General features: G+C 32.6%; 2 protein-coding genes across 2 annotated transcripts; one reads left to right on the top strand and one right to left on the bottom strand.

The window, feature by feature from the left end:
- Positions 1–1,183: 1,183 nt before the first annotated feature.
- On the top strand, positions 1,184–3,464 carry LOC113871784 (cytochrome P450 78A7). The gene is made up of 2 exons (XM_027508890.1): positions 1,184–2,188; positions 2,844–3,464. The coding sequence occupies exons 1-2, from the start codon at positions 1,184–1,186 to the stop codon at positions 3,462–3,464; spliced, it is 1,626 nt and encodes a 541-aa protein (XP_027364691.1).
- Positions 3,465–7,142: 3,678 nt separating this feature from the next.
- LOC113871783 (laccase-15-like) lies at positions 7,143–12,350 on the bottom strand. The gene is made up of 7 exons (XM_027508889.1): positions 12,341–12,350; positions 10,182–10,300; positions 9,193–9,344; positions 8,847–9,091; positions 8,600–8,728; positions 7,436–8,380; positions 7,143–7,273 (listed from the first exon to the last, which is right to left on the bottom strand). Exons 1-7 carry the CDS (start codon positions 12,348–12,350, stop codon positions 7,143–7,145), a joined length of 1,731 nt encoding a protein of 576 aa, XP_027364690.1.
- Positions 12,351–12,684: the final 334 nt, after the last annotated feature.

Below are 12,684 nucleotides of genomic sequence, written 5' to 3'. Positions count from 1 at the left end.
CCATTCAGGTCTGAATCAAGTATGGTCATTAAAGATACTTATTTTCTCATAACTTTTTTGTTTACAATTTTTCTTTGTATTGTTTCATTAGTAGACTTTTATAAAGTTTGAATTAAAGTAAAATATTTTATATTATAATTTAATAACGTTAAATTAAAGAACATAATAGTTTAACAAAAAATAATAAAAATAAATTAATAAACTACGAAATTACAAAAAAAAAGATAAAATATAAATAATCCCAAACTCAATGTTGATATTTGATATTGATAGTGCCATTATAACGAATCTAAGTCAATTATCAATTTTAAAAATATCATAGTTTTTTATTTTTATAATTTTTTATTTAATTTCATTTACTACAGTTAATAAAAATAACATGATTTTAACTTCTCACCAAAAGCTAAAAACTATAATTTTTATAATTTATAAATTATAAAATTGAATATTTTTTTTATAAAACTAAAATGAAATATATAGTATTCTGACAAGTGTTAATTAGGGTCCTAAAAGTATTATTAAAAATTTAATTTTTAAAATAAATAAAATACATATTTTTGTGATTTAACACATTTTTAATAAAAAGACTCTTATTTTTAATTCTCTTATTAATATTTTAAGACTTTATTTAAGAGTTTGAAAGAAAAAAAATTTAAAAGTAAAAGAAGAGAAGAGAATGGATAGTTAATAAAAAGAAAAAATTAAAACCGAGAGTAACTTAAAAATATAAACTTATGGAAGAAAGGCTAACGTAGTTCACTTGTTAGCAAAATGGTAATATATTTAGTAAGGAATGAGTATTGAAGTTGCATTGTTGGGAGATTTGTGATACATTTCTTGAACAGCTCGTAGCCACGTGAGGCTGAGGCATTGAGCAGCGCGTAATTGGACCTCGCTTCCCGCCCTAACACACGCATATATGCCTCGAAATTCATATCCATCAAGGATCCGATTTTAAAATTTAATTTTGATTCATAAACATGTAAGAATATCATCATTCATTTTATATTTTTCTTAGAGAAACAAAATATCGTATCAAATTTACCCCACCATCCAAACTAGCTCCAACCATGCATGGACGCCTATTTATACCAAGCTTCCCCTGTCTCCTCTGCACTTCACAATCGTCCAATATCTTTCACGCACTCTCTTGCTGATTACCTTCATTTCTGTAGCTACTATAATGGGGTTACCTTCAACGTCATTAGACAGTAGTAACTGGGGGGTATTCACACTTGCAGCCATAGCAGGAACGCAAAACTTGCTCAACAACCCACTCTTGCTTATCCTAATATTTGCACTCCTTCTCTTCATTGGGTTCTTGACATGGGCTTTCCCAAGAGGAGGAGGAGGTGTAGCATGGAGAAATGGCAGGAACCAAATGGGCAAGGTCCCTATACCAGGTCCCAATGGAGTTCCAATCTTGGGCATCTTATTGAACTTGAACCATGGCCTGCCTCACCGGACCCTTGCTTCCATGGCTTCAACTCTAACCGCCACAAAACTCATGGCTTTCAGTTTGGGGTCAACCCCTGTAGTTATAACTTCAAACTCTCACATAGCTCGTGAAATCTTATACTCACCCCATTTTGCAGACCGTCCCATTAAACAATCCGCTAAGAGCCTCATGTTCAACCGTGCCATTGGCTTCGCACCAAACGGCACCTACTGGCGTTTGCTACGTAAGGTTGCTTCAACCCACCTTTTCTCCCCGCGGCGCATCGTAGCGCACGAGGCCGGTCGCTTGCTAGACTGCGCCGCCATGGTGCGCTCAATGGGTCTTGAACAATCCAAACATGGGTTTGTTTGTTTAAGGAAACACCTCCAAGATGCAGCTCTTAACAACGTTATGGGCACGGTTTTCGGAAAAAGGTACGACCAAGTGTGCCATGATAGGTACGAGGTTGAAGAGCTGCGTGACATGGTGAGGGAAGGGTTTGAGATTTTGGGAGCTTTCAATTGGTCTGATTATGTCCCTTGGATCAGCTTCTTTTATGACCCTTTTCGTCTTCGGGAACGGTGTGAGGCTCTTGCTCCTAGAGTTAAGAAATTTGTGAAGCAGGTTTTGGACGAGCACCGAATGGCTCCGTTCAAGAAGCTTTCTGATGGCTCGGACTTTGTGGATGTGCTGCTGTCTCTGGAGGGGAATGAGAAGCTCCAAGATGATGACATGATTGCCGTTTTATGGGTTTGTGTTTTACTCCTAATTAAGTCGTATCGTAACGTTGGAAACTTTGTTGGCCATGCACATATCAACACGTGTATATGTTAGCCACATTTACAACAATTATCACAATTTAAACACCCAAAATTTTAATAATTAGTTTGATCCACTCCCCCAGTTAGCAGTATACTAGTTCCTCATGGATTGAAAAAAATATTTTTTAATAGGTTGTGTCTAGTTAATTAAGATAAAGGGCGAGTTTCAACACAACATTTATATATTAAGCTTTTATTAGCATATATATGTTACTCAAATAAAAGGTTGGTTTTGACACGGTTCAAAATAATTTGTTGTTTGTTAATATGATGCTCTTATGTTTTAATTTAGAGGCACAGACAGTATCTTTGCTTACATGTTAGAAGTTTTTTTTAAAATTTATTTCAATAAATTTTATATATGATGAAATTTATATATATATTTTTTATATAACAAGAATTTATTGTGCTCGATTAATTTGTTTATTCAAATAAACGTAAAATTTACATGACAGAAACTGTGTCCATTAAACTTCCCTTCATTAGTTCTGTTTAATCCCACTTGTTAGAATCAATGCCAAATTATTGTGTCAAAATATTAAATTAAGCAGTGAGTTTTATTGGCTTTGGTCACGTACGTGCAGGAGATGATATTTAGGGGCACAGACACAACAGCACTTCTTACTGAGTGGATAATAGCCGAGCTTGTTTTGAACCAAGACGTGCAGACAAGGCTTCGTAACGAGCTTGACAGGGTTGTGGGGGACAAAAAGAATGTTACAGATGATGATGTGATCAAATTGCCATACCTTGAAGCTATTGTGAAGGAGACATTGAGATTACATCCAATTGGGCCCCTCCTTTCGTGGGCCCGCTTGTCCACGTCAGATGTCCAGCTCAGCAATGGGATGGTGGTCCCAGCCAACACCACAACAATGGTGAATATGTGGGCCATAACCCACGACCCCAATGTGTGGCAGGAGCCATTGGTATTCAAGCCAGAGAGGTTTGTGAAGAGTGAAGGAGGGGTTGACTTGGATGTGAGGGGCGTTGACCTAAGGCTTGCTCCATTTGGTGCTGGACGTAGGGTTTGCCCTGGAAGGAACCTAGGCCTCGTGACCGTGAGCCTTTGGGTGGCTAATTTAGTTCATCAGTTTCAATGGTTCCAAGACATGGCTAACCCTGTTGACCTCACCGAGGTGCTCAAGCTGTCTTGTGAGATGAAGAACCCCCTCAAAGCAGTGGCTATTCCTAGGGTTGCTTAAATTAAGTTCAAGAACTCTACAAGGTTTGGTGCATGTGATATGTAATACGAGTGTCAATTATAAATGTGTTAGGAAGATCATAAATTTTCCTAAAGTTGTGTGGTGAGGATTATTTATCTAGTTTCTTAATTTATTGTGTTGTGTTAATGTGTTACTGTGAGATAAGATGTGTGACTAAATAAGTTGGCATTCTATGCCTACAAAGTTAGTGCATGTAACATAAATATATCCTTGTTAATTGTAATAGTACTTTGTATTTACCTATTCGTATGCGATAATTTTAAATTTGATTTCGCTTTTCTTATTTTGCAAAATCAAAAGGGTCATATATGGAGTTACCTCGACTGCGCTGCTTAAACTTAATTCAGAGAATAAAGGAAAATGAACAACTATAATGAATATTAAACTAATTATCAACTTGTTAACTACAAAAATGATTGTGTTGGTCACTTAACACTTTGATTAAGATTAATATTTTAATCAAAATATTAGTTAGAGTAATGATTTAATCGTTAAAAGTGTTGATAATATAATATCTTAACTAAAATTTAGTAATTTAACTAAAATATTAGTTAATATAATAGTTTATTCAAAATTTTATATTAATTATTCGACTAAAATCTAAATTTTATTAATTTAAACAATCATAAAAGTAGTTAAGTGTTGAACACTCAGAACTTTAAATCACTAATTCAGTTAGAATACAAATCCTAGAAATTTTAGTCATAAAAATAGCGAGATTTTAGTTATTTAAATTTTATTTTACACTTTATTTTTAGTTTTTACTATTATTATTTATTTATTTTGTTCATTAAACTTCTTTAAATCTCGTGGTTGACGATTATTCAGTAGAATTCCTTTTGAAGTTTGCAAAAGGACTTTAATCCAGTCCTAGAAGCGAATTAGATAAATAGGTGAGTTTAAATACAAAATTTCACTACAATGCAATTCTAAAAAAAATTATTTATGAATAAAATATTATTTTCATAGGACACATTATATATATCTTTTTTAACACTCCTATCACGTGATAATAAAATATGCAGTCATCCAACAAGCAGAGGAAGATAAGTAAAAGGGAGTATTCGATTTCTGATATGCGTAAAGAAAAAGGAAAGAAAAATATGAGTAAAATTATAGGGATTAATTTACTAAACTCTGTGTTTAATAGCTATAATAATATAATTAACATAAAAATTGATGAGCAAAATCCTTTTTCACGTTACAACTAATGTATATTGAATGGATAGATCGAGGTTGTTGTTGGATGTGTCTTGCCGAAGTTATAGTTTATACGCAGCCGACACCATAGAATTCACGAAGCTTCTACGGAGAAAATTATATATTAATGAAGTTTGCGTATCGAAATGGCCGTTATGCGACGCGTCAACATAAGGCAAACCATTGTAACATGAGCTTGCTATTTCGAATTTCCAAGTCCAAGATCTTTCTAGTCATGCTAGCTAGCGAGGTCGGTTATCGATTGAATCCCCCAAAGTCCTTACACAAAGTGAATACCCTAACATTCTCAGTTTCTCACTCACTCTTCCACCAATAAATATTAAAAAAATACTAGGAAGACAAGTCTAGGAGAACAAATATACAGTATAAAAAGTTATGGTAGATGGCACGGTATCTTGATTAATCAATTATATGGTTTAACTCAGAGCTTATGGTTGTAACCTACGCTTAATAGTTCAAAGATATATAAGGAGTCTGATTTTCTTTGAATAAGATTTTTGGCTAAAGTTTTGTGAATGGAAAAACAATTTCTGAGCTTTAAATGAGTTCAAATTTTCTCAACTTGAATTAATCAAAATTAATGTGACTTTTGGATATCATTAAATTAAAGTATAAACTCATTGAAAGGACTTATAAAATAATTAAGGTCCATTTGATTATTTAGAAATGAAATAATTTCAAGCAACAACAATGTGACTTTACTTATTTGACGAATTTGGTTAAGGTGAGATCTTGACAATGGTTTCTGCAAAAGCTAAGCTGCCCTGTCATTCTCTCACCAACGTAATCATTAATATATTACTTATTGGGATATGAAGATTAAGTTCATATTATTTGTTAATGAAGATTCTTAAAATTTTATAAAGAAACAACTTAATTTTACTAAACATTTTTTTAAATATTTGATAGTTATTTATTTATTAATAAATATTTCTTTTGTAATTTTGGCAATAAAATTTTCCTTTACTGTTTTTTTTTTTTTTAAAGATTGGTCTGGTCAGTTAGACCCGAATCGAGGCGTGTCAAACTCCGACTTTTCTGGTTGAATATGCTGAAGTCGTAACCTAATAAAGAAAAAAAAAACTGAAAAAATAATAATAAATGAACTATTGATCTCATATTTTAAAATTAAAACATATAGGTTTGTAATTATTGTTATCGTCATTATTTGTAGTTGTGGTTTAAAAGTCCAGCTGTCTTCGTCGTATGGGTGAGAAACCTTAATGCTTGTGGGTGAGTTCGCCCTTACATGGTTGTTTCCTTAATGTTTGCCGAACAATGATACATAAAAAGAGGAATCCTTGTAGTTAATTGTTCTTTCCTTTTAATTTTGTAGGTAATAATTTCAACATAGTCGGTGCCACGAAATATTAACAACAATCACTGGGACTTGGGAGACCCTTTGTTTACACGAAATCCATGAGTCTACTGGCTGACTTTTTTTCAAATTCCAAGTCATCAACTTAGCTGCGAGATGATTCATGCATATCTAATTCGTGAGTATTTATTTCCTTTCCAAAACCAAACAATGACGAACATATAAGGAGATGATACAAATGTTTTTCTTCTTCTTAAGTTATACAAGAGATGAATTTAGTGTAAAAAATTTACATGAAATTATGAATAAATATCAACGATAGCATTCACAAAACATTTTCATATTTTTGCATGTCGAATGACAATATTTAATTTAATATATACATCTTTTGATAATGCTTTTCAAGAACGATCTTTAAGGTTCTTTTCCAATGGATTCTCCACCCAAGTTCCTTTGGAAATAGGTCGAAACGGTTTAAAGGATTTGGCTCGATCGTGGTGTTTATGCTGAAACAGGAACAAATTTAGAAATTTGGTGAATAAAAAAATTGATGTTTTGCGGACTGTTGTTGAAATCCTAGGTAACAAAATTGAAGAAAAAATTTCATAAAATAAGAGCATGTTTGTTTTCATTTTACTTTTTTTTTTTTTTGGGTTTTTTCTCTCTTCCCTACCCACCTGATACAATTTCATTGACAGTTTGATTTGGGTTGACATGCAAATTGCTAAAGTGTTTGATGAGAAATTGCCCTATCTAGGGTTTGACAATATTTGAGCTTTCCTTCAATTATGACTTGGACCTGTTGGTTTTGCGACGGTCATGCGACGATTACCCAGACAAAGACGCAACACCAAAGCAATAGCCGAAAGAAAATCTTAAAGGTTGCGTTTTATACTATAAATCTCCGATGTCGATGGAAAAGCCGCACATTAAAAGTGCAAAAAGTAATAAAAGAATATTACAGTATGATGAATACCAAAGTATACGGAAAACTACTTTTTCCTCCAATTTTGCCATACATGCCATATTGAAACATAATGTAAAACAAATGTGTAACTTATTATTTTCAATTAATTTATCATAGTTTACTACAAAACAGGGAAAGTCCATAGTATTCTTCAACATGGTGGCATGTCTGGCGGTGGAGGAGGTAATGTTTCATTGGAAGACTTGCCATTCTTCACAATAAACACTGTCTCCATGCCCCAAGATTGGTGGCGTTCTAGATGGCAATGCATAAACCATACTCCTGCAATTAATTGAAAGCACATGCAATTAGTTTCTTGACAAAATAAAGTTATTCACACCCCATTTTTACGACGTAGGAGATAAAAAAATAAAATGAAAATATTGTATACGCGAATGAACATCATTATTGTTTCTATATAAGGGAGTATTCCGTGGCACATACCAGGGTTGGTAGCCACGAACCTTATTGCAGCCCATCCATTTATTGGCACAATCACTGTATTCAAATAAGGAGGATCAATGAGATTGAAATTCATGGGGTCTTTGCTTTCGTTGAAATTGCCAAACCCAAATCCAACAACATGGAAACTGAATCCATGCAGATGCATAGGATGGTCTATCCCCCCAACAACGTTTGTCCCTTGGAAAACTATTTCCACCGTTGAACCATAGTTCAGAAAATTAACCTTTGTCCCTTGCCTTGGAATATTCAAGGTTAGAGGCAAAAAATCCGCAGTGAAGTTAAATATATATGGTGGAAATCTAGGAAATCCTGTTTTGAATACCCCATTGATATGGTAGTAATAGGCTTCTAGAATGTCAAAGTTAGGCGTCTCAAAACTAATGTTGTTCATGCTAGCAGCAAAAATGGTTCCATTTGGTCCTTGGCAGGTTCTTCCATTGGGGCATGGGAACGTGTTGACAGAAAGAGTGGTAACTATTTGAGTTGTGATATTTGTTGGGACTGAGTGGGGGTAACTTTGAGGTAAGCCTCTCATGCTTGAAATGAAGTCAAAAGCGGCTTTTGTGTCATTAAAGTTTGGAAGGTATGGTAATGAAGGAGGTGAAGGTGGAGTGTAATTCCCATTATACTCTACTCTTGCAGTGGTTGTGGTGTTAGCAAAGGCAACTCCAGCCCCACTCGAATATGCCCTTGCAGCCAGATAATAATGACTAGGTTCTTGGTTGGCATGCAATAATACATCCATTGTTTGCCCCGGTGATATGCATATGTATTCTCTTGTCAATGGCTTCGTGTACATTGCATCAGCACCAACAACAGTGAGGTTGTGTTGGGAGACAGAGAAAAAGAGAATGAGATTCATTGCCGCGTTGACAACGCGGAGGAGATAAGTCTTGCCTTGGTCTACATTTAACTTGAATGTTTCTGAAAATCAAAAGAAAGTGTGGTGTTAGAGTCTTGCTTCAAAGATATACAGATGTTTGAGAAATTAATTAGTTAACACCATAAATCATATTATAAATAATTGATTGTTAAATGATTAATTTTGATAAACAATTGTTTTTAAAATAAATTAAATCAAACACGCATCAGATAAATCATATGATTATGTCAATTGTTTTGAAAGAAAATTTTGATACATGCCTGATGCTGAGCAAGGGTACAGATCCCCGGGTTGACCATTTATAGTGAGAGCATCAGATATGTTAGGGGCTCCTCCAGTTTGAATAGATTCTATGAAGACCTCATTGACATCACTCTTCCACCATTCTCCTGTGTATAAATAAAAAGATATACACCGTTTATCCCATGTTTCTATTAAATCTATGCTGGCCATAAGGCTAATTGATAAATGATAAGGAGATATGACAATTGTAAAATATTTTCATACCAAATATGATAGGAATCTCTGCATCAGGCTTGGGAAAAGGGTAGGTACTATTCTTTTGTGGATAGACATAGATAGCCCCATGAATAGTGGCTCTTGCCCAGTCACTATGAGCATGCCACCATATGGTCCCTTCCTCAGTAGAAAAAATCAACTTCTGTCTAAATTTCCTTCCAGGTTGGATGGGGCATTGAGTTATGTATGCAGGACCATCTGTCCATGGATTCCTTGGTTGCTTCACTCCATGCCTGCCCCCAAATCAATTATAGTTAGGAATTTAATTAACTTTGATTCATTATGTTATATTTTCCATAGGTCATCAAAATTCCTAATATTGAAAACCCAATACCAGTGTAAAGTGATATTGTGTTTGCCCCTGTTATAAACATTAACAAAGATTGTGTCTCCCCTGTGGACTCTGATAGTTGGTCCTGGAGAATATCCATTCACAGTTAATATGTTTTTTGTGGAACAGAGTCTTGTATATTGGGCTTCTCTCACCTGCAAGATTCATCAAACTAGTTTAATTAACATCCTGTGTTATAACAATTTATTAATTTGTGTGTTTTTTTTAAGAACAGATTGTATGTGTTTTATATATTATTAATTTTTATTAAAAACTAAAATTAATAATATTATTTACAAAAAAAAATATATTCGTTGATATCTTGTGCATTTTAACAATATGTAAAAAAAGTAATGAGAAAACAATAACTTCAATGGTAAATAATAATAACTGTATCCATCACTGGTGGGTGTCAATGACATTACATGCAGTATTCATCATTAAATGGCTAAAATAACATCAACTTAATGAACTTAGTCAACCGAAAAAATTTAAGGAAGGGTTAAAACGGTATTAACAAAAAAAATACAAAAAATTAAGAAAATGATATAGAGAAAAAATCATGCAAAATGGATGAAAATGAGTTTCACCACTAATCCTTAATTCCAGTGTGTGTATTACCATTATTATAAACTCTTACATCAGCTAATACCTTAGATATTACTATATATTAGAATATTTAACATCTGAAGCTAGATGTAATATTATAAATAATCATATTTTTTTTATATACATGTACATCTCAAAAATACTCATTACTATTAAAGAAAATACTAAAAAATATCTCACCCAGGTGGTACAAAAAATATTGTTCTATTACTGTATGATACATATATACAAATGAAATTCAAAGAAGAATTATACATCCTTTCATAACGATAGTTTGGGGAAAATAGACGAAAAAAAAAGATGGAAATTGTATTTGTGACACAATAATATTTCACCAATATCTACCAGAGTATTAGGAACAGATAGGATGTGATGGGACTCACAACAAAACTGTAATGTTTCCGTGTTTGGGAACTGAGACCGATCAAGGAGAAACACCACAGAATATGGAGGAGCAGTTTCTTGCCAAACGACATTTTCAAGAAAGAAAATGTTATAAACTCTGACACAATAATATCCTACTGCTAATAGTTTCTGTATTTTATATGAATATGTAGGAGGGGTTCTGTATCTGCAGGGGAAGAGATTTAAAGAGAGTAGATTTTGAAGTACATTAATTAGTTTTAGTCTTCAAATTTTGGTGCGGCTTCACTGTCAATATGTTTATCAAGATAAGTCAATAGGTCATTCTAGCCATTATTATTTCCCTACGTACACAGGACAAAACATTTAAAATGAAACTTAAGAGGGATTGTTACAAGCAATTTGCGCTGAAGGTAGCGTGTAGATTATAGATTACCTTTTTTAGTGATGTTGTTATCGATTGAACCTCTTGGAAAACACTGCAAGAACAGCTTTACTTTATAGCCATAATGAATTGCTAACCCTTAGATGATGCGCTATCCGCGTAATAGTTAAGATTGTTTAAACAAAGTTAGTGTTAGCTTTTTATTATTCATTTTTTTATATAATTCTGACTATTCGTTAAATTATGGTTCCATGCATGCATACGTTAACGGGAAAGATAATATACTAAACTTGCGGATCAGCTGACACAGTGACACTCTTCTTAATTGATTATTGCTAGCTTTGTTCGGAAAATTAATTTTAAAAACGATCATTTTAAAATTATTTAAAATATATATATATATATATATATATATATAATTTTAAAATGAACTAATTCAACACAAAGACTATCTTTCAATATAAAAACAAGATTAAGTGCTAAGGGACGTGATTTACAACGTATGATCTACAGTTGGATTATATAGTTCATACGGATGTTTTATTTAAATGATAAAATGAAATTATTTTAAAGTGTAAGATAAATACATTTTATGCATCTCATATTAAAAATTATTTGGTATCAGTGGAAACTGGGATTTGATGCCTATTCTTACAAGCTATTATAGTTTGACAAACTAGCTAGGTTGCAAAAACTGGCATAAACCAAAGCTACGTATGTATTGACCTTTCTCTTTTAAGGTTAATGATTTCACTCGCAGTCCCTAGTCCCTACCACAAAATGCTACCGTTAAGAGGACAAAGACAACCAATTGATAAATATTAGTGCTTACCCAAAATGATAAGAACACACTCAGCGTAAAACTTTCACCTAACGATTTCGATCTCTATTATTCTCTTTAGGATGATCGCTTTACGACACAATACTCATTGGTAAGACTTTTATAATTCAGATTCATGAATCGCCAGATATTAAATTTTAATTCATGAATATTATTCTCAATGTATTTTTAACACTAATTTAGTACATGTTTAAAAATCTTATAATTATGGAAATAATCGTCTTCTAAGATATCTTGAAAGCTTAAAAAGTTCTTCTGTTAGAATAAATTAATCCAAACACGCAGTGAGATAAGTTTTTATTCAAACCACTATTGCAATTTCTAGGGTGGGCATGGCCATGATATACAGATATATATTACTATCAACATCTAAAATATATAATAGCCGTATGGTCTTGACCTCAACCTAGAGTTTAAGGTTGGATTGCTGTTTATACATACAATCCATCGTTCAAGACTTGGACTTAATCAGGAAAAATGTCGTAAAAACCACACAAAAAAAAGGAATTAAAAACGGAGGAAATAGCAGTTCTTGATTTTAGCGAATGACATTCACATGTTGCATATATTTGCAAATGAGTTACAACAACTATATATTAATTAGAAATAATTCATAAATTTATTGTATATTTGCATTATATACGAAAGTATACAAGTACACAGCTTTCCCAATCGAGTTAGCTGGATCATCAAAGTTTTGGTCTAACCCCTCACCAAAAAATAAACATACTTATTATAGCTCATAACACCAGGGTGGGGTCATTCATTGAATACCAAATTTATTAAACGAATATTCAACTGGTAAGGATTTGAAAAAAAAAAAAACGTATAAACAACGAATAAGCCATAAGTTCCCAAAGAACTGGCTAACCTATTCATATTCCTATTTACAGCATTTCCTGTGTTCTTATAATGAAAACAAACAGATAACAACACATTTAAACAATCCATACCTGCAGCCATACCTAAAATTATTAAATAAAAAAGTGTAAATTTTAAAATAATAAATATCCAAAAATAATATTATAAGTTCATGAAGAATATTTTAAATGAGTGCAATTAAAATTATTATTTTTTAAAATATTGTACTTTGAGAATCAAATGTAAAAACTACCAACATGAAATACGGCAAGCTTTTTAATATTTTTAAAATTTAAAAACAAGAAGGCAATATATGCTAAAATAATTTTTAACAGTCGATTTTATTTAAAAAAATGATAGAAGTAGTTTACACAACTCCATATTTAAAAAATAAAGAGACGAATGAGAGAAAAGAAAATTAAAATTGTAAGAAATA

Source organism: Abrus precatorius, unplaced genomic scaffold (genome assembly GCF_003935025.1).
Source record: "Abrus precatorius isolate BTA unplaced genomic scaffold, Abrus_2018 Scaffold7, whole genome shotgun sequence".
Classification (NCBI taxonomy): domain Eukaryota; kingdom Viridiplantae; phylum Streptophyta; class Magnoliopsida; order Fabales; family Fabaceae; genus Abrus; species Abrus precatorius.
This window is presented reverse-complemented; position numbering and strand designations above follow the sequence as displayed.

Coding starts and splice junctions, on each gene's coding strand:
- LOC113871784 (XM_027508890.1), top strand. CDS start 1,184: ATGGGGTTACCTTCAACGTCATTAGACAGTAGTAACTGGGGGGTATTC. Junction 2,189..2,843: donor ACATGATTGCCGTTTTATGG/GTTTGTGTTTTA, acceptor ACGTACGTGCAG/GAGATGATATTTAGGGGCAC.
- LOC113871783 (XM_027508889.1), bottom strand. Junction 9,092..9,192: donor CACAATATCACTTTACACTG/GTATTGGGTTTT, acceptor ATTTGGGGGCAG/GCATGGAGTGAAGCAACCAA. Junction 8,381..8,599: donor GTACCCTTGCTCAGCATCAG/GCATGTATCAAA, acceptor TTTGATTTTCAG/AAACATTCAAGTTAAATGTA.